The sequence below is a fragment of the Electrona antarctica genome (assembly GCF_951216825.1).
Source record: "Electrona antarctica genome assembly, chromosome: 5".
Taxonomy (NCBI): domain Eukaryota; kingdom Metazoa; phylum Chordata; class Actinopteri; order Myctophiformes; family Myctophidae; genus Electrona; species Electrona antarctica.
Genome location: NC_136810.1, coordinates 5,162,538 through 5,183,478, shown reverse-complemented (window position 1 = coordinate 5,183,478; position 20,941 = coordinate 5,162,538). Strand labels below are relative to the sequence as shown.

General features: G+C 44.6%; 1 protein-coding gene across 1 annotated transcript in view; it reads left to right on the top strand.

Moving 5' to 3' along the window:
- LOC306923243 (neural-cadherin-like) overlaps positions 1-20,941 on the top strand; it is a gene marked incomplete at its 3' end in the record, with an annotated part of 255,371 nt that overhangs the window by 105,655 nt on the left and 128,775 nt on the right. The window contains exon 5 of the mRNA XM_079501275.1: positions 4,258-4,369. Within this exon, the coding sequence (XP_079357401.1) occupies positions 4,258-4,369 (112 nt within the window). The remainder of the gene's footprint in view (positions 1-4,257; positions 4,370-20,941) is intronic.

Sequence of the window (20,941 nt, the reverse complement as noted above, 5' to 3'; positions counted from 1 at the left end):
AGATTTAAGTCTAACAATTGGAGTAATTCCTCCTCTGGTCGATTTGTGTCTGGGTATTTACTGAAAACTTCCTTGACTGCTTGTAGCCCTGCTGTCGTCTCAATGTTTGTGTAGAGGCTGTCTATATCTATCGAAAACAGAAAGGCTTCTTTTGGTACTACTATTGCTTTGATTTTGTCTACAAAATCGTAAGTGTCTTTTATAAAACTGGGGTGTCTTATTGACAGTGGGTTCAGGAAGTGTTCAATATACTCTGCTGTCTGATAGGTCTCACTGCCACAGTCAGACACAATTGGTCTCCCCGGCGGTATTTCGTATGGTATTGTCCATGAATCCGGGCTCTTGTGGATTTTTGGCAAAAGATAAAATATCCTCGCTCGTGGAGTGTCCTGTCCGAGCAAATATTGTTGTTGTTTGGCGTTTATGTGCTTCTTTTCCCTCAGTCTTTTTATGATGGCTTTGGCCTTTACAGCCGTTTGTTTGTAAATTGGTCTGTCTAATTGCCTATAATGATCCTGATTGCTGAGCTGTCTCTCCCCTTCAAACAGGTATTGGTGTCTGTCCATTATTACTATACAGGAGCCTTTATCTGCTGGCTTGATTACAATCTGTTGGTTGTTGGCTAGTTCCCTCAGTGCTTTAGCTTGTTCTGTTGTGAGGTTATCTTTCTCCTTAAGGTGTCCTGGTATGTGTCTTACCGTGTTTGTGTCGTCCTGGATCAGTTGTTTCAGGCACTGGGGAGACACTGGGGAGGCACTGGGGAGGCACTGGGGGGGCACTGGGGAGGCACTGGGGGGGCACTGGGGAGGCACTGGGGGGGCACTTTTTTTTGGCGCCCCTTTTTTGGCGCCCCTCCCCCATGGCGCTCGAAGCCGTTGCTTCGTCGGCCTGTAGGAAGAACCGGGCCTGTGTGCATACTTTAACCCAGGGGTGCCCAAAAGGTAGATCGTGATCTACCAGTAGATCAGAAAGGCTTTGCAGGTAGATTGCATGACATGGCCCTAAAAATATATATAATTAAAAAAGGAAAAAGGAATCTGCCACTTGAATTAAGGTGACTTCATTGATTAGCATCAAATCGGGTCTGTCAGCTCAAACCCACAATGCAATACTTTGATGCAACTTCAGATGCATTACAAAGTTAGACAAAACAAAACAGTACCAATTCCATTTCCACCCTCTATTTCCCATTCCAAGTGCGTTTGTCTTATGTAACACCAGCGCCGCTATTCCAAAGCCTTCAGGTACATTTTTTAACTATTTTCAGCAATGATATAATATTTTTTCCTGGGTAGATCTTGTTGGTCATTTTGAAAGTAGCTCTCAAGTCAAAAAAGTCTGGGCACCCCTGCTTTAACCCCTTTAGACCTGAGGCCGATTTTAACGCCTTCCAAATGACCAAACTACCGGGCGGCGGTCTATACTGTATATACTGTAAATTAAAGACATGCCTTTGCCTTATCTGGCTACAAACGTTCATGTCTGACATGGTAGGCCTACTGCAGAAGGAGAAGAGACTGGAGCAGACATTTATAGCCTTTTATTAGGTGCTAAAGTATACAAAGACTAACGTTTCGACCTTGCGGTCATGAGACATGACTCTGATGAAGACAGCAAGGTCGAAACGTTAGTCTTTGTATACTTTAGCACCTAATAAAAGGCTCTAAATGTCCGTGCTGCTCCAGTCTCTTCTCCTTCTGCAACTCTTGTCCTTGTACCTGTGAAGCACCGGATCAGCCGTTTTAGGCTTGAGGCGTGTTGGTAGACTCCCTTTGTTCATGGTAGACCTACTGCTGCTTGAGGCGCGTTGGTAGACTCCCTTTGTTCATGGTAGACCTACTGCTGCTTGAGGCGCGTTGGTAGACTCCCTTTGTTCATGGTAGACCTACTGTTGGTAGACTCCCTTTGTTCATGGTAGACCTACTGTTGGTAGACTCCCTTTGTTCATGGTAGACCTACTGCTGCTTGAGGCGCGTTGGTAGACTCCCTTTGTTCATGGTAGACCTACTGCTGCTTGAGGCGCGTTGGTAGACTCCCTTTGTTCATGGTAGGCCTACTGTTGCTTGAGGCGCGTTGGTAGACTCCCTTTGTTCATGGTAGGCCTACTGCTGCTTGAGGCGCGTTGGTAGACTCCCTTTGTTCATGGTAGACCTACTGCTGCTTGAGGCGCGTTGGTAGACTCCCTTTGTTCATGGTAGGCCTACTGCTGCTTGAGGCGCGTTGGTAGACTCCCTTTGTTCATGGTAGACCTACTGCTGCTTGAGGCGCGTTGGTAGACTCCCTTTGTTCATGGTAGACCTACTGCTGCTTGAGGCGCGTTGGTAGACTCCCTTTGTTCATGGTAGACCTACTGCTGCTTGAGGCGCGTTGGTAGACTCCCTTTGTTCATGGTAGACCTACTGCTGCTTGAGGCGCGTTGGTAGACTCCCTTTGTTCATGGTAGACCTACTGCTGCTTGAGGCGCGTTGGTAGACTCCCTTTGTTCATGGTAGACCTACTGCTGCTTGAGGCGTGTTGGTAGACTCCCTTTGTTCATGGTAGACCTACTGCTGCTTGAGGCGCGTTGGTAGACTCCCTTTGTTCATGGTAGACCTACTGCTGCTTGAGGCGCGTTGGTAGACTCCCTTTGTTCATGGTAGACCTACTGCTGCTTGAGGCGTGTTGGTAGACTCCCTTTGTTCATGGTAGACCTACTGCTGCTTGAGGCGCGTTGGTAGACTCCCTTTGTTCATGGTAGACCTACTGCTGCTTGAGGCGCGTTGGTAGACTCCCTTTGTTCATGGTAGACCTACTGCTGCTTGAGGCGTGTTGGTAGACTCCCTTTGTTCATGGTAGACCTACTGTTGCTTTGCTCATCATGCCTTTGAAGCCTTTCAGCTACTGCAGTTTTGTCAACCAGGCATGTCTGTTTTCGGAGTAATGTAAAAGTCTAGTATTATTTGGCAGTAGACTATAGCAGGGGTTCCCAACCTCTGGTACTAGTACCCCTGGTGGTACTTGAGCCCCCTTTTAATGAATTGCATTTTTATAGCGCTTTTCCAAGTGCTCAAAATGGTTCATTCATTCATACATTGGGAGGTGAAGCGGCGAACAGTCGACGCCAGCGTCCTCACTTCCCACATCCACACACCAATGGTGGCGAGCTCACACCGACCCACTCATTGGAGGCAATGTAGGGTTCAGTGCCTTGCCCAAGGACACTTCGACATGTGGACAGGAGGAGCCGGGATTCGAACCGCCTACCCAGGGATCATTGGATGACCTCTACCTCCTGAGCCACAGCCGCCCCTTTGGTGGTACACAGAGTAGTCGCCCAAAAAAGCAGAAAAAAGAAAGTGGAATGAAATATTTATATTACAGGTATAGTTCTTCTGACCAAGCAATTTGGTTGAAATAGGCTATCCAGCCGTGCTGAAATGAGCATGACAGCACACCTAGCCGTTAATGTTCTCAAAGAAGATTTGAGAACGGATTAATCACATTAGAATATCATCAGTTGTGCTGATTTTGTCAGAGCAGCAGCATTATTGGCTTAGGAATGGAACAAAAGGGGCAGGTATATATACGCTCCTGTATTTTAACATCAGTTATTATTATTATGGTGGTACTTGGAGAGCCACATATTTTCTGAAGTGGTACTTCAGTATAAAAGGTTGGGAACCAATAGACTATAGGATAATTTGGCCTTGCAGTTTGTGTAGCTATCCATTCCAGAGCGGAGACAGAAGCGCTCTGTGCAGTGCATGCATTTTGTTTTGTTTTGGGTCCCAAGCCTGTTGCCACAGTAAGATGTTGATCTGCCTCCTCCCCGGTCTCAGATAAACACAAAACGTGAAAAGGGGTGAAGATACAATTCATTACAGTACCCCAAATGTTCCTCTGAGGAGAGGTTGAAAACACACACATACTCTGAACATTTCTATTTTTGGCTAAAACCATGAAGTGGAAGATACAATCATGTGCATCGGACTGGCAAGATGAGGAAATTTGAAGTTCAATTTAGCTTGAGGCCAGCCTCCTGTACAGAGAATTACCTGTGGCTGTCTTCTAGAGTTAAGAGTTATTAAAATGACTCTAATTGTATATCCCTGTCTTAACCTCTCATCACTCCTCTCCTCTCCTCTCCTCTCCTCTCCTCTCCTCTCCTCTCCTCTCCTCTCCTCTCCTCTCCTCTCCCCCCACCCCACCCCCTATATTTCCTCTCTACCCTCCCCTCCCCTCCCCTCCCCCCACCCCCTATATTTCCACACTACCCAGGTCCAGGTATCGTTAACAGATGAGAACGATTGCGTCCCAGAATTCCTCCAGTCCATCTACAGCGTGGACGGCGTCCCAGAGACAGTAACCACGGCAACCTCTCTGCTGCAGGGTGAGCCTCCCCCCTGACACCTTAAATCACATCCATCAACTTCCTTTAACCCATTCTGTACTGAGGTCGATTTAAAAAAGGCTTCTAAATCCTAACATTTTTCTGAAAAAATGTTAGGTTGGTCCTCAACCTTTTTCATGTCAAGGACCCCCAGAATTATCTCTATTGGGCCACGGACCCCCATCTCAAAATATGTAGTTCCAGGGACCCCCCAGAAGCCAATATTTGAGTTAAAAATGTTCGCTCTGAAATATATATTCAAAGATTTGCGCCACCTTTTCGAGACTTTTCAAAAATAGCAGACCTACACGCTCGTAGCGCGCCACTCGGTGGCGCGCTATGAGCTTGTAGATCTGCTATTTTTCAATAGCCAAAGCATAACATAATGCTAACACCAAAAGGGGTTCCCGCCCAAAATGGGTTAAGCACATAGCACCATTATTGTCTTCTATAGAAATACAACAGCCCCCCATTTCCATTTCAATGGAAAGACAGTTGAAAATTGAATTCCTTTTAACAAGCTCTTTGCATGCTGAAAGGCGCCCAGTCAGAGTCCTAATTACAGTATAAATAGAGGACTACAAAGAAACTATACGGTACAATGTTACCCGGCCTACAGCGATGCGAGGCAGGGGATTCTAATTGCTGTCTGTCTGTCTGTCTGTCTGTCTGTCTGTCTGTCTGTCTGTCTGTCTGTCTGTCTGTCTGTCTGTCTGTCTGTCTGTCTGTCTGTCTGTCTGTCTGTCTGTCTGTCTGGGAATGGATGGCCGCGTTTTCATCAAACTTGGTGAGAGATCAGCAGACTGTTCCGAACAGATGATGACTAATCACTTAAAGCTAAAATCCAGAACTTTTCACCCATTTTTTCACTCAAAGTCAAGATACTGTATGTCTATGTACAAAATAATTTGAGAATGATTGGATGGATGGAGTTTCATAAAGGTTTGTGTAAACGAGATCATTAAAGGGGAATTTCACTTTCAAAGAAGATTTTCATAGAATCTGATCTCAGGTCAAAATGAGTTAACACAAGCTTCTGACTAAATCACAACCACGACAATAATATGTGATGTATGAATATGGCAGAGTTATCTGTATTAGACACCACTTGTCCTGTTATTATTGCGAACGCAGTGAGCATTTACTATGAGACCCAGCAGATCATGTCTGTCTGTCTGTCTGTGTCTGTCACGCTGTAACACCACCTGCCCGCCACCAGAGGGCGCAGCTGTATCACACACAAAAACACACGTGCACGCACACACGCGCACACACACACACACACACACACACACACACACACACACACACACACACACACACACACACACACACACACACACACACACAAACAACTTAACTTACGCTAACTTACGCTAGCATGAGGGAAAAAGTGAGGGGACATTTGCACCTCACTTAAAGATAATTCCATGCTAGAAGGCATTTTTACCTTTCTTACCTTTCTTTGTAGTCGTTACTTCCCCACCAAAGAGGTCCAGGTGTTTTTTTGTGCAAAAACTCCTTATTGGCTATTTCCCCTACCATAAGGGAAATAGCCAATAAGGAGCTTTTGCACAAAATAACACCTAGACCTCTTTGGTGGAGACGTAACAACTACAAAGAAATAAGGTAAGAAAGCCTTTTAGTATGGAATTCTCCTTTAAATAATAAGGAAGTCAGAATAAATTGTGAGAATAATAATTTGATATTATACACATAGAGTAGAGCTCTCACAGGTTAAAAATGATGGACCCAAACCCTGCAAGTTCCCAGATCTAACTGGAGCCAACATTTAAAAAGAAAAGAAGAAAAAAAAAGAAAAAAGATAGACGCACCCGGCCGGCACCCATTATTTTATGGAGCCGACAAACCTAAAATGATGTTCTGACTAACATAGCCTGCGAGATGTCAGCTATACACTCCATACTGTAGCAGCCTACAATAAGACAATGTCAATGACATGCACCTCGATCAATAAGAAATCCATGATCACACTATAACTGACGGGGAACAAATGTGTTCCCCCATAATTGCGCTACAGTAATCTGATCCCTGGTCAGTCAGTCATAGCAGCACTTGATTCTTGCAGCCCGAGCCTTGCGGTGGTAATCTGCTTCTTTCACACCCACAGTTATCATACCATGAGCGTGAGAGAGCACCTGCATGTACCAAGTAAACAGAACGGTCATTGCTGCTGCGAGAGACAAGCATGCAGCCAACGCCCGCCGGGAGAAATACATAAATAAATAGACCAGTCAATCGCAGTATTGTGGGGACATTCAGACTATTGGGATGATTTGTGTATGTATGTTTATTTAGTTTTTGTTGTTTTTATTTCCTCCCTTTGGGTCAGGGAAATAAATACATCTTCAATACATGAAATAAATGTTCAGAATCTACTGTATAGCTTGGTAGGCTGCAGATAACCAATAACACAGAATCTATATCTTGGTAGGCTGCAGATAACCAATAACACAGAATCTATATCTTGGTAGGCTGCAGATAACCAATAACACAGAATCTATATCTTGGTAGGCTGCAGATCAATAACCAATAACACCAACATATAGCCAACGCAAAGTTGTATTTGCCGATACCGATATTGACCGATAATGCCCAATTGCGATATGTGTTCGATACATCCGTGCATCCCTAATTCTGACCCTTCTGACCCCCCCTCCGGCACCTATGAATGTGATAATAATAATATACACACTCGTTTTCTTTTGCATTTGCTTCCCTGATCCAAAGTGCCGCCTAACAACAAGAGGAGATAAGGCTTGCAGAGTCTCATTTCCAATCTCTCCTGAAAACACATTTTTATAAGGCTGGTTTTATTTCTAACCGTTTTAACTTTAATCTATTCTTAATCTCATTTCATCTGTTTTGTTGTGTTTCATTGCCTCATTTCATTTGTATTGATTCTTATGTGTACAAATACAGCCCATTATTATTATTATATTATTATACTTGTAGTTAGTTAGTAGTTCAGAATCAGAAGACTTTATTGCCATGACATGTAAACATGTTAGGGATTTGGTTTGGTGGACAGCAGAGTGCAGTTACAACATTAGGACAAGTGCAAAACAGGACAAGACAGTGCAAAGAATAGTGAATAAAATAAAGTGCAGAGAGTTGAAGTGATCAGTTCAGAGCACAAGTCAGTCCATTCCACTCTGAGTGGGGGTGGAGGGAGGATAAAGGGGGGTCAGGGGGGGTGGAGGGAGGATAAAGGGGGGTCAGGGGGGGACACAGCAGCGTTGAGGAGCCGGAGTTCTAACAGATGAAAGGAGTTTCAGTAGGTAGCCTCAAAGACTACACAAAATAATGATACACAGTTACAGTATCACTTTAAGCTTCAGTAACTTGACATTTCATCAGTCAGTCATCAGTTCAAACTCCCTGCAGAGTGGATGAGAGGGGTCATTTGCTATCTTGACAGCTTTTTTCCGAAGTACTTCCTTGTAGATACAGCTTAATTGTTTCTGTCTCTTCCCAATGATTTTTGAGGCTAGGTTCACTATTCGCTGCAGCTTGCTAGTTCCTTTTACATTAAGATTGCCAAACCACATTGCCATGTTAAAAGTCAAGATTCCCTCTATCAGGTTCTTATAGACTGTTTCCATGATATGTTTGCTCACTCTAAAGGAGTTGAGCTTGCGTAGTAGGTGGAGGCGTTGGTTACAAGTTTTAAAAATCTGGTCAGTATTTTCACTGAAATTGAGTTTGCTGTCAATATATGTGCCTAAGTATTTAAAATTGTCTACTACCTCCACTATTTGTCCACTAATTGTAATGGACTGCACAGGTTCCTTTTCATGAATGACAAGTCATTTTGTTTTTGTCACATTGATCCCTAAGGAGCTTTTATTGCACCAGTTCTGAAGAGATGACGCATGTACTCTGTATGCTTCCTCCCCCGCTGTGTCCCCCTTCTTCAGTAAGGCAACCAGGGCCATATCAACAAATTAAACATATCCTGGTCTAAATGGAATTCATTTGAAAAGTAAGGGGGATAAGATAGTCCCCTGCGGAGCACCGGTGTTAAGCACAGTGATGTCGGACAGAGTATCATTAACACGGACCTGTTGGGGACGGTCAGAGAGGAAGTCTCTGACAAGATGGATAATACCTTCATTTACCCCATGAGTCTCTGCAGAAGGGTGTGTATCTGCATTCTGTTGAAAGGTAAAATCAATAAAAAGGACCCTGGCAAAGTGGGAGGGGACTTGGAGATGCTTTGACAGGGTGTTAAACAGTCTGATAGTTGCATCATCAGTTCCTCTCTGACTTGTATAAGCAAATTGGAGATGATCTAAGCTGTTGGAAACCATCGCTGTGATTTGTCTGCTTATAACTCTGTCTGCTTATAACTCTTTCAGAACATTTTCCCAAAATGGAAGTCAGAGCAATGGGCCTGAAGTCTTTTAGTTCAGTGGCTCCAGGCTTATTGGGGAGAGGCACAATACAAGACATTTTCCATAAATTGGGCATTGTTAGAGAGTCAAGCAAATACTGGAATAGCATCAACACAATACCTTTAAGTTCATGAACATTTTCTTTCAACATTCTACCTCTAAGGCCATCTGGCCCAGGGGCCGAGTTGGGCTTAATACAACACTCTACCTCTAAGGCCATCTGGCCCAGGGGCCGAGTTGGGCTTAATACAACACTCTACCTCTAAGGCCATCAGGCCCAGGGGCCGAGTTGGGCTTAATACAACACTCTACCTCTAAGGCCATCTGGCCCAGGGGCCGAGTTGGGCTTAATACAACACTCTACCTCTAAGGCCATCTGGCCCAGGGGCCGAGTTGGGCTTAATACAACACTCTACCTCTAAGGCCATCAGGCCCAGGGGCCGAGTTGGGCTTAATACAACACTCTACCTCTAAGGCCATCTGGCCCAGGGGCCGAGTTGGGCTTAATACAACACTCTACCTCTAAGGCCATCTGGCCCAGGGGCCGAGTTGGGCTTAATACAACACTCTACCTCTAAGGCCATCTGGCCCAGGGGCCGAGTTGGGCTTAATACAACACTCTACCTCTAAGGCCATCTGGCCCAGGGGCCGAGTTGGGCTTAATACAACACTCTACCTCTAAGGCCATCAGGCCCAGGGGCCGAGTTGGGCTTAATACAACACTCTACCTCTAAGGCCATCAGGCCCAGGGGCCGAGTTGGGCTTAATACAACACTCTACCTCTAAGGCCATCTGGCCCAGGGGCCGAGTTGGGCTTAATACAACACTCTACCTCTAAGGCCATCTGGCCCAGGGGCCGAGTTGGGCTTAATACAGGAAAGGCCATCTGGCCCAGGGGCCGAGTTGGGCTTAATACAGGAAAGGCCATCTGGCCCAGGGGCCGAGTTGGGCTTAATACAACACTCTACCTCTAAGGCCATCTGGCCCAGGGGCCGAGTTGGGCTTAATACAACACTCTACCTCTAAGGCCATCAGGCCCAGGGGCCGAGTTGGGCTTAATACAGGAAAGGCCATCTGGCCCAGGGGCCGAGTTGGGCTTAATACAACACTCTACCTCTAAGGCCATCTGGCCCAGGGGCCGAGTTGGGCTTAATACAACACTCTACCTCTAAGGCCATCTGGCCCAGGGGCCGAGTTGGGCTTAATACAACACTCTACCTCTAAGGCCATCTGGCCCAGGGGCCGAGTTGGGCTTAATACAACACTCTACCTCTAAGGCCATCTGGCCCAGGGGCCGAGTTGGGCTTAATACAACACTCTACCTCTAAGGCCATCTGGCCCGGGGGCCGAGTTGGGCTTAATACAGGAAAGGCCATCTGGCCCAGGGGCCGAGTTGGGCTTAATACAGGAAAGGCCATCTGGCCCAGGGGCCGAGTTGGGCTTAATACAGGAAAGCCCATCTGGCCCAGGGGCCGAGTTGGGCTTAATACAGGACAGGCCATCTGGCCCAGGGGCCGAGTTGGGCTTAATACAGGAAAGGCTAAACTAGCTACAGTTTCATTTTCCCTGAGTGTGATATTAGGGACATACTCCGGAATGGACCTACTGTACACTATCACGCTCAGCACTGAAGTCATTCTTATCAAAACGGCTGAAAAAAGATATTTAGATCATTAGCAAAAGATGGAGTCGCGCGGGTGGACAGGGGGGTACGCTTTGTTTCCAAAGGTTCTCAGCACAGAATGTGCAGCAGCTCATTACAGTAGTTGTGTTATTATACCTTTTGTAGAGTTACCTTGTCAAGGCTGATACTGTACTTATCCAGGGTGCCGTATGGCTGCTGCTAATTGCAGCTGCAGTAACAATGCATAAGATCCAATTAATATGCACAAACATTATAATGTGTTATGCAGACCGTTACATAATCAGGTGATTATGGTAATTCGGTTATTTATCAGTCGCATGCTGTTGTACTGTATAGAGGAAGGTATAGTCATCTTTGGTGTGTTTCTCTGGGTTGCCCCATACAGACATTTTGGGTCATTATATAATTTAAGTAACCTTACCTTTAAGTTCTGTAACACAGTGGTTCCCAAAGTGGGGTCCGGGGACCCCACTTTGGGAACCACTGCTGTAACATACGGCTCAGCAGAGTGCTCAGCCCTGTTTATTGATTTGGTTGGAAACCCACTAAACTATCACACTAGTAGTACGTCATGGTTGTCTACCAGGTACCCCTTTTGGGGTAGACATTTTTCCAGGTACCCCCTCATCTGAAGCGGCCGCAGAAACCTTTCAAGTGTCCTGAGACTTTTTGTTGTTTCTGCAGCATGCGTCCTGCTGTTACTGTTTGGGGTCACGACAGGTTGACTGATGTTGTAGTTTTAGTAATCATGTCAGCTATTGGCCCAAAGCAAACATGGGAGAAACACAATGAACAACACAAAAAATATGTTTATTGCGCAACTTGGCAGAAATGACCACGTAGATAAACATAATTTTAATGTTAAAAAAAGTAAAATATATATATATTTCGGGTACCCCCTGGCTATACCGCGGACCCCACTTTGGGAACCGCTGGTCTAGAAGAATATAGACATATTTATATACTCCCATATTTATATATTTATACCCTTGTGGTTAATTGCATTGTATTCTTCTATTGAAATATAACCTTGTTAAAGTGTGGTGAATAAACTACAGTTCACTTTCCAACCTTAAATAACCCCTAGACATTAGGGAATGTAACACAGACATATAATAATAATGAACTGCATTTTTATAGCGCTTTTCCAAAGTGCTCAAAGAGCTTTACAATGGTTCATTCATTGGTTCATTCATTCATACATTGGGAGGTGAATCTTTACAATGGTTCATTCATTCATACATTGGGAGGTGAATCTTTACAATGGTTCATTCATTGGTTCATTCATTCATACATTGGGAGGTGAATTAATGCACAAACAATGTATGCACAAACATTAACATGTGTTATACATACATACAGTACATTACATGCATTCATCAACTATTGCAGCTCATCAGATCATTTTGACTAATCGTTAATAGTTTAAATTAGTTTAGCCTCTCTTGGAAATGTGTGTGGAATTATCCCTTGAGATTTATTTATACCAACTAATTTTCAACGACAGTAATACGATAGTAATAACGCCTGAAGAAGGTCAGTATTAGTCTGGCTTATTAGCCAGGCTAGGTCAGTAGACCCGAAAGCTTGCAAAATAAACACTTTGATTGTATGCAGATCTGAGTGTGTGGAGCTTCCCTTTCCCACCCAGATTTTCCTGCTCGTCCAAGGAATGGAACCAGAAACCTTCCGGCAACAAGGGCACTCCTCTAACCTTTAGGCCACCTTTAGGCTGCCCTGCATGTTACTGTAGATCTGACCTTTAGGCCACCGCTGCCCTGCATGTTACTGTAGATCTGTTATTTAACCTCTAACCGTTAGGCCACCGCTGCCCTGCATGTTACTGTAGATCTGTTATTTAACCTCTAACCTTTAGGCCACCGCTGCCCTGCATGTTACTGTAGATCTGTTATTTAACCTCTAACCTTTAGGCCACCGCTGCCCTGCATGTTACTGTAGATCTGTTATTTAACCTCTAACCGTTAGGCCACCGCTGCCCTGCATGTTACTGTAGATCTGTTATTTAACCTCTAACCGTTAGGCCACCGCTGCCCTGCATGTTACTGTAGATCTGTTATTTTTGCCAAAGGTGCACCCCAGAATAGAGACTCTAGGGTTCATGTGGGTTCACTTAAAAAACAACCAAATGTGACAAATACAAAAACAAAACAACAACAACATCAAACAATAAGACATCATCAGAAAAATCAAGCTGAGTCTTGATAATTAGAAGATAAACTATTTTAAATGGTGAAGATAATTGAAATGTCTACATTAAAACAAATGTAGCCAATGTTGCTGTCTTCTTATTATGTGTTAATACATCCTACATTGAAGAGTTGTGAAAGAACAGACCCAGAACAAATGCACCTCTATCATAAACTACAGAATATTGCTGGAATGAATATTAGTTTTGGATGCAGCCTGATATACTGTACAACATCAGCATAATCCATATTGGTAAATTGACATAACACATTGTTTTATGCTGTGAAGTTTTTATCTTATGAAGAAAGAAGTGAAGCAAAATAAAGCATTATGTCACAGAACAGCACATAATGGAAACTGTACCTGTTCATTTTCATATTGTCTCTGTCGAGTGTCCAGAACCGTTCCTTTTTATTGTTGTAACGAAACAAAAATATAGAAATTTGCCGATCTACGTATGATGCGTTGTGAGCTTGGAGATGCTACTTTCACTACTCTTGTGCAACACTCTTGTATGACAAATTAATGTCAGACAGAAAGGACAATGGAAACAATGACACTTTGGTAGAGGTTTGAGTTGTAGATACCGTGTCACAATGTACAGTAACTACAGTTCAATAGGCACCTTTCTCTGTTGCGCCGCTGATTATAAATTGATATTCCTATAGCTAAAAAGTCTCCTCATTGACTTACAGAGACGACATTTTTTTTTTTTATATATATTTTATCCCACAATTTTGTAACCAATTTTTCACCCCAATGTCAATTATCTAATGTGATCCTGGGCTCTACACACCCTCCGCCAACCTAGTCCCCATATATGTGGGACATGGGGAGAGCAACGGACTTGAACTCATGCTTCCTTCATGCATGATGAGTGTCCAAGTTGCTCCTTTACACCTGACAGGGGGAGTTTCCCTGGTTGGACGTAGTGCGTGGAAGGAACACGTTATTCCAACCAGTTCCTTTCCCCTCCATCAGGCGCCCCGGCTGGCCAGGGGGAGGCAGTTTAGAGACCAGGATTACTGCATGTTTTTTGTGAGGGTACCTACGCTAGGGGACACGGGGAGAACATGCAAACTCCACACAGAAAGGCCCTTTCACCAACCTCGCCTCGGGTATGGGCACTGATGATGCGGAGGATACGACATGTTTTTATAATCGTCATGCCCCCCCCCCCACCATAGCTGATTCACCCCCCATGGTGAGTGTCATGCACTAGGGGATGCATGGCAAAAACAGGGAGTCCACACAGGAGTGTAACGTTTTGTAGTTGTATTTATTATATTAAAGTAAATAAGGCATAGCAAAATCATAAAGTGTGGGATGTGAGGATATCAGTTATCAGTAATGTGTGCAGTGTATGGATGTGTGGAGAGTGGTGGGTGCGTGTTGTATTAACTGGTGCACAACATAACTTAACAAAAGGGAGGTTAGGCCCTTGAGCCAGGTAGCAGTCCTGCTTGCAGGGAGGACAGAGAGAAGAGTGAGCTGCAGCCAGGAGAGCTCCCTATATAGTCCCCTAAGCCACACCCCCCTCAGGTGAGCACAATTGGGCTGACGGCCTGCTGCACTCTGCCATCACAGAGGCTTCCCTCTAGCTTATAGCCTACAGTGAAGCAGAGGGGGCAGGGCCGTCACACCCCCCTCCATAAAAATGATGTTCCACCACATCATCTAAAAGAAAAACAAACCACAAATTAGAAACCAATAAACAAATATTATCCCAAGTTGACCAAACTAAACAAAACAAAACCAACTTTAATGTCTGCGTTTACCCACACTTAATACTACCTATCCATACTACCTGCTTCCCCCCCATGACCCACCATCCTGCCCCCAGCCTCGGCAACCTTGGTACCAGGAGCAATTTAAGAGAGCCGGAGACCGGATAGTCTAGAAAGGGAAAAAACAAAACAGGAAATGTAAGTGAACACCTTAATGTATACGTGACAGTGCATCTGCCATCACGTTCTGAGAGCCTTTAATGTGGCGAATCTCCATATTATAGGGCTGCAAGAATAATGCCCATCGCATTAACCTCTGGTTTGGATTTTGGAGAGACTTCAAAAATGTCAGTGGATTGTGGTCTGTGTAAGCGACCAGTGGCGTTAAACCAGAACCCAAATACACATCAAAGTGTTGCAGAGCTAATATTAGCCCTAGCGCCTCCTTCTCAATAACTGAGTAGTTGAGCTGATAAGTATTGAACTTTCTTGAAAAGAAAGCAACCACTCTGTCAACACCCTGCTCATCTGCTTGCAAAAGAGCAGCTCCGCATCCTACATTTGAAGCATCGACCTGTAGCGAAAAGAACTTATCCAAATGGGGAGCAGCCAGAACCGGAGCTGAACACAACAGAGCCTTGAGACTTTGAAATGCCAACTGACAATTAGTTGACCAGATAAATTTGGTATCCTTTTTGAACAGCCTGGTTAATGGCTCAGCCACGGACGAAAAGTTTCTACAGAAACTCCTATAATATCCTACTAGGCCCATAAACCGGAGCAACTCTTTCTTTGTAGTGGGAGGAGGATACTCAATCATTGCCTTGACCTTATCCTGAACCATGCGGACACTGCCCTGCCCGACCACCTTGCCCAAATAAGTTACTGTGGCCCTTGCAAACTCACATTTAGCCAAGTTGATTGTCAACCGTGCCCAGACCAACCTCTCCAAGAGAGCCTTAGTACGCTGCATGTGCTCAGACCAGGTATCGCTGTAGATTACCACGTCGTCAAGGTATACGGCACATCCCTCCAAACCAGCCACCACCAAATTCATGAGGCGCTGAAAAGTTGCGGGCGCATTGCGCAGACCAAAAGGCATAACAGTGTACTTGTATAAACCAGATGGTGTAATGAAAGCGCAAACTTCCTGTGCTCGCTTCGACAGAGGGACTTGCCAATATCCTTTTAAAAGGTCAAATGTACTAACATACTTAGCTGATCCCACTTCATCTATACAGTCTTCCATTCGTGGAAGGGGAAAAGCATCTGGCTTAGTTACATTATTGACCTTCCGATAGTCTGTACACACTCTGTAGGTCTTGTCAGGCTTACCGACCAGTAGGCAAGGTGATGCCCAGCTTGAGCTGCATGGTTCAGCAATATGGTTCTCGAGCATGTACTCCACCTCTTTGTTCAAATGTTTCCGTTTTTCAGGAGACACCCTATAAAAACGCTGCCTTATAGGTACTGCCGTTTCATCCACCTCCACATCATGTTCAATTAAATGGGTACGAGTGGGCACATCGTGCAACAAAGCAGGATATCCGTTAATAAGAGCCACCAACTCAGAGCGTTTATAATCATCCAAATAGGCCAGATTAGAATCAAGTTTACTCAAGGATTCTGTGTTGTTCAACCGACCCTGCAAAATGACCGCCGGGGTCTCACCCTCTTCTGGAGTAGCTAACCCAGATGAAGACCCATCTACCCTGGTTGTACAAAGACAGGAATTACCACTTTCCCCATTTCCTGCTTTACCATCAGACTCCTTTGAGTAATAGGGTTTTAGCAGATTGACATGACACATTTTCGTCTTCTTTCTACTGTCTGGAGTAGCTATCACGTAGTTCTGCTCTGTCACCTGTCTCACAACCGTGTAAGGCCCACTGAATTTGGCCTGGAAAGGAGAAGTTATTATAGGCTTAAGGAGCAAAACTTGATCTCCAGTTTTAAACTGCCTAGGCTCTGCACGTCTGTCATGAAGAGATTTCATTTTGTTCTGTGACTGTCCTAAATTCTCCTTTGCACTTTCCACTGCCAAAATCAACCGGCGTCTAAAACCATTGACATAGTCAAGGAGACTTTTAGGGGGTTCAGCTACTCTCCAGCTGTCCTCCAACATAGCCATAGGGCCACGAACCTTGTGACCAAACACCAGGTCATTTGGGCTGAAACCTGTACTTTCCTGGACTACCTCTCTAGATGCTAACATCAGCCACGGTAATCCCTCCTCCCAATCTTTCCCCAATTCTGTGCAGTAAGAACGCAACATGGACTTTAGGGTTTGATGGAACCGCTCCAAGGCCCCCTGTGACTGAGCATGATAGGCTGAAGCCATATTATGCTTAACCTGAAGCTGCTTGAGAACTTCAGCAAACATACGGGAGGTGAAATTTGAACCACGGTCGCTCTGGATGACCTTTGCGATCCCAAAAACAGACATGAACTGTGTCAAAGCTTTCACAACAGACTTAGTGGTTATGGTTCGAAGTGGATAAGCTGCGGGGTATCGGGTTACTTGACACATAACCGTGAGCAAATATGTATGGCCCTGCGTGGAACGAGGCAACGGCCCAACACAGTCGATAATGAGATGTTCAAATGGTTTCTCCACTGCAGGGATTGGACACAGTGGAGCTGGTTTAATTGACTGGTTGGGCTTACTCGTCAACTGACAAGTATGACACTTTTTGATGTAGGCAGAAATGTCACGCTTCAAATGGGGCCAAAAACAATACCGCAACACCCGGTTGTAAGTTTTCCTTACTCCCTGATGCCCAGCAACATTATTATGACATGTTTGCAACACCAATGACCGGAATTTATTAGGAACCACAAACTGAAAAATTGGATCCCCACCTAGAGCTTCTGCATGTGGAACCCACTTACGAAAGAGCAAGTCCTGTTGCACAAAATACCCATGTGCACTACTGTTAATTTTGTCAACCGACATGGCTTTGTCAAACAGCTCTTGCAAGCTAGGATAATTTTTCTGTTCTACAGCCAAATCCCTATGTGACATAGATTTAAACTGCTCAGGCAAACTCAAATCAACCAGACCAGACCTCTCGCCCTGATCAACACTCTGATTCTCATTTGAGGCGGCCATGGCACGTGTAACAGCGCAAGCTGGATACACCACTGCACCATCAGATACACTGTCCTGCTGAACATCTCCAGGCCACTTCCTGGTAATTACATTTGGTACTAGTTCAGCCCAAATTCGTTCCCCACAAAGGTCGTTACCAAGGATGATGTCCACCCCTGCAACCGGCAACTCCGGTCTCACCCCCATGTGAACCTCTCCATTTACCAACTCTGAAATGAGGAACATCTTATGGATTGGCACGGGAAACACAAACATGCCCATTCCCTGGATCAAAATGCTCTCCCCTGTATCAGTCTCAGTTGTAAACGGCAACACTGACTCTCGTACAAAGGAATCTAGTGATCCACAGTCTCGTAGCACCTTAACTGGTACTTGTTTGTCACTTCCCATCACAGACACAAAACCATTAGAAATGAATGGCAAGTATGCATCAGCAGTTTTTGGCTTCAAGAGCGCACTCTGCTGTCCTAAAGGCAAAGCCACTGGGCTGAGTGAATTGGCCAGTGCCACCGGTTTAACCTGTGAGCTGGTAGACCTGTCCTTAGATTTGAGGACCGGACACTAATTTTTCCAGTGTCCTGCAGATTTACAATAATGACATACACCCACTGATTTGTCATGTGTACCTTGTGTGACCCTGCTGTCGGCCGTATTTCTGTAACCCTCTGGAGCACCCTTTACACGAGGAAATGAATTGAACACATTCTCAGTAGCATAAGCACTGTAACTATTCTTGTGAATTAACACGTACTCATCTGCCAAAACTGCTGCCTCAGTTGCCGTTTTTACTTTGTGCTCAGTGATGTATGTAGCAACATTAGACGGTAGAGTGTTCTTAAACTGCTCCAAGACCATGAGGTTAAACAATTGTTCAAAATTCTCAACCTCAGATGATGAACACCAGCGCGAAAACTGTGTACTCAATTCTCTGACAAACTCCACATGTGACTGTTTGTCCTGTTTCCTCCAGCCCCGAGCCCTCTGCCTGTAAGCCTCTGGGACCATCTCGTATATTTTTAACACTGCCTCTTTAACTTTTGCATAACTCCTAGAGTCCATAGATGTTAACGCAGCAAATGCCTCTTGTGCTTTCCCTGTGAGTACCGACTGCACCATTATAGCACAATCTGCGTCCGTCCAATTTTGCGCCTCTGCAATTCTGTCAAATAAGAGAAAGAAGGTGTCAGGATCCTTTTCATTGAACCTGGGAAGGAGCCTCAGGCTACTGCCAAAGTCCATAGATTTGACACCTCCTCCCCTTTCAGTATTACCATTATTCAATGCATCTGCTGATAACTTTCCCTGTTCAATCAACTCTAGCTTTTTGCTTTCCAAGTCTAATTTGGCCAATTCAGTTCGTTGTTTCATTTTTTCTAATTCCATCAAATGTTGTTGTTTTAAGATCAAAAGTTCTTTTTTCCATTTGAAATCAACCTCTGAATTGACCTCATCATCCTTGTCTTCAACAGGCTGCAGAATGCCCTTGTCTACCAAACCACTGATTAGACTGGCCTTCATTGCTGCCTTGAGCTTTTCTGTCACTGTGATGTCATAATGTTTAGCAATGACCAATAGCTGATCCTTCGAACAAAGATCGAGTAACCCCACTGACGGAGACTTAATAAACTTATCTGTAGCTGAACTCATTTTTTTTCCTGTGTATGCAATTTACAACAACAAAAAAAACCACAACAAAACCCTAAGTGTTGGGGCTGTGCCTTACAAGGTGCAGCATACCTTCAAACAACATGGAACAAACCCCCCCCTAACTTAACTAACATTCCTAAATAACCTTACCTAACTTAGCCTACGTTCGGCACTCGGGCATGAGGATTTCTCCCCTCCAGCCACCTAATGTGACCCCCAAGATCCGCCGCTAAACCAAAACTCCACTAAGGGTAAATTAAAGAAAGAAACAAACAACCGATACCCTAATGGTAAAGGCCGCTCAGGGATTTGTTCCAACTAACAAAATTTTAACTAACACCTGCAAGTCACATCCCAACACTTACCTCCTGTTGCAAATCTACACTCTGGGCTGGGGCCAAATGCTCTCTCCGTCCGGCTCCTAACCAAAAACAAACAAACCAACTCAAGTGTGAAACTCCCAACCAACACAAACTCAAACAAAATAAAAAAAAGAAAATTCAGATTTTTTTTTTTTTTCAAACAAACTAATCAATCAATTAATTAATTAATTATGTCCGGACGAGCCCCCATTTTGTCATGCACTAGGGGATGCATGGCAAAAACAGGGAGTCCACACAGGAGTGTAACGTTTTGTAGTTGTATTTATTATATTAAAGTAAATAAGGCATAGCAAAATCATAAAGTGTGGGATGTGAGGATATCAGTTATCAGTAATGTGTGCAGTGTATGGATGTGTGGAGAGTGGTGGGTGCGTGTTGTATTAACTGGTGCACAACATAACTTAACAAAAGGGAGGTTAGGCCCTTGAGCCAGGTAGCAGTCCTGCTTGCAGGGAGGACAGAGAGAAGAGTGAGCTGCAGCCAGGAGAGCTCCCTATATAGTCCCCTAAGCCACACCCCCCTCAGGTGAGCACAATTGGGCTGACGGCCTGCTGCACTCTGCCATCACAGAGGCTTCCCTCTAGCTTATAGCTTACAGTGAAGCAGAGGGGGCAGGGCCGTCACAGTGAGTCAGCTATGGTGGGCCAGCAGTGTTCAGAATTCATTCATTACACCTCAATCTACACTGCCAGCGATGCGAGCGATTGAACGATGAAACCTCATTAGAATACATGTTTATCATTGTGACTGTTCACTTCAAGGGAAAAGACCCGCTCTACTCAGACAGTCTTATATAGTTCCAGGCGTGTGCTGGGTGCAGATTCAGTCTTATATAGTTCCAGGCGTGTGCTGGGTGCAGATTCAAAATGAACTTATAGAACATGAATACAATACGCACTTCCAGTCGAGTAAGAGTCTTTGTTTAATGATGATAGTGCTCCGCAGCAGCAGTCATACCAGACAGACAAACGTGTTTCGGCGCGCAGGCCTTCGTCAGTGTCAAAATTGGCAGTAGCAACGGAAATTACATAGTTATATAGAATTTTTTGTTCAATTAAAAGGGACTATACAGCCGTGTCTCATTATTAAAGACATACATAGTAGTGAACATACATATTATTATAAGAAATCATTAATAATGAATTCTTATCATTATAAGAAACGCGTTTGTCTGTCTGGCATGACTGCTGCTGCAGAGCACTATTATCATTGTGTCTGTCTGGTATGACTGCTGCTGCGGAGCACTATTATCATTGTGACTGTCTGGTATGACTGCTGCTGCGGAGCACTATTATCATTGTGTCTGTCTGGTATGACTGCCGCTGCGGAGCACTATTATCATTGTGTATGTCTGGTATGAGTGCTGCTGCGGAGCACTATTATCATTGTGTCTGTCTGGTATGACTGCTGCTGTGGAGCACTATTATCATTG